Source organism: Sturnus vulgaris, unplaced genomic scaffold, assembly GCF_052056855.1.
Source record: "Sturnus vulgaris isolate bStuVul1 unplaced genomic scaffold, bStuVul1.hap1 Scaffold_157, whole genome shotgun sequence".
Taxonomy (NCBI): domain Eukaryota; kingdom Metazoa; phylum Chordata; class Aves; order Passeriformes; family Sturnidae; genus Sturnus; species Sturnus vulgaris.
The window spans coordinates 6,405,756-6,407,280 of record NW_028276074.1 but is presented as its reverse complement, the minus strand read 5'-3'; the positions used below and the strand labels follow the sequence as shown (position 1 = coordinate 6,407,280).

General features: G+C 48.6%; 1 protein-coding gene across 1 annotated transcript; it reads left to right on the top strand.

Moving 5' to 3' along the window:
• The first annotated feature begins 350 nt into the window (after positions 1-350).
• On the top strand, positions 351-1,283 carry LOC148218858 (olfactory receptor 14A16-like). The gene has a single exon (XM_088157795.1). It carries the CDS (start codon positions 351-353, stop codon positions 1,281-1,283), a length of 933 nt encoding a protein of 310 aa, XP_088013921.1.
• Positions 1,284-1,525: the final 242 nt, after the last annotated feature.

Sequence of the window (1,525 nt, the reverse complement as noted above, 5' to 3'; positions counted from 1 at the left end):
TTCAAAAAGACTACATTATTTCTCAAGAATGTTATAAGTACAATCATCCTGAATTAGAGGGAGGTGTGATTAGTAAAGTTCAGCTCTGTGAGACTAGCAGGACTGACTGCACTGGGGATCAGGGAGCCCTATCTTCCCTCTGGGCTCCTCAGTGTTCAGACTGAGAGCACTGATGAAGTAGTAACTCAGCAGCACAAACAAAGCTCAAAAATAAAAATCCTAAATGAAGTTTCTCCAAAGGATAAGTAGCTTTTAGTGAATTCTATATGTCACATAGGATTGATTCAAAGAGGTTGGTCCCACCTTGTTAATGTTGTGTTTCAACAGTCCACAATGCCCAGAGTGAGGAAATGTCCAACAGCAGCTCCATCAGCCACTTCCTCCTGCTGCCATTGGCAGACACGTGGCAGCTGCGGCTCCTGCACTTCTGCCTCTTCCTGGCCATCTCCCTGGCTGCCCTCCTGGCCAACGGCCTCATCATCAGTGCCGTAGCCTGCGGCCACCACCTGCACACCCCCATGTTCTTCTTCCTGCTCAACCTGGCCCTCACTGACCTGGGCTCCATCTGCACCACTGTCCCCAAAGCCATGCACAATTCCCTCTGGGACACCAGACACATCTCCTATGAAGGATGTGCTGCTCAGCTCTTTTTCTTCCTGTTCTTCATTGGTGCAGAGTTTTATCTCTTGACCATCATGTGCTATGACCGCTACGTGTCCATCTGCAAACCCCTGCACTACGGGACCCTCCTGGGCAGCAGAGCTTGTGCCCACATGGCAGCAGCTGCCTGGGCCAGTGGCTTTCTCAATGCACTGCTGCTCATGATCAATACATTTTCCCTGCCCCTGTGCCATGGCAATGCTCTGGGCCAGTTCTTCTGTGAAATCCCCCAGATCCTCAAGCTCTCCTGCTCACACTCCAAACTCAGAGAACTTGGACTTATTGCAGTTAGTGTCTGTTTAACACTTGTTTGCTTTGTATTCATTGTTTTCTCCTATGTGCAGATCTTCAGGGCTGTGCTGAGGATCCCCTCTGAGCAGGGACGGCACAAAGCCTTTTCCACCTGCCTCCCTCACCTGGCTGTGGTCTCTCTGTTTGTAAGCACTGCAGTGATTTCTCACATGAAGCCCACCTCAGTCTCCTCCCAATCCCTGGATCTGGCGGTGTCAGTTCTGTACTCTGTGGTGCCTCCAGCCCTGAATCCCCTCATTTACAGCCTGAGGAATGAGGAGCTCAAGGCTGCAGTGTGGACACTGATGACTGGATGGTTTTGCAAACATTAGATTGTGGGCCAATTTCTTTAAATCACTTGTAATAAAAATAATCTCTAGCACTTCTCGTTGTTTTCATTGTGGAGGTTCTTGGTTATAATTTTTTCATACTGTCTACAAAGAAATGTCATTCTTTGTGCCATTTCCATTTTCTGTCTCTCCCCCTTCCCTGTGGCCCTAGACTGTGTCAATGAGGGGCTGCACTCTCACTGGCTTTAATGAACTAAAGAATCTCTCTCCTAGCAAAGTTTTCT

Coding starts and splice junctions, on each gene's coding strand:
- LOC148218858 (XM_088157795.1), top strand. CDS start 351: ATGTCCAACAGCAGCTCCATCAGCCACTTCCTCCTGCTGCCATTGGCA.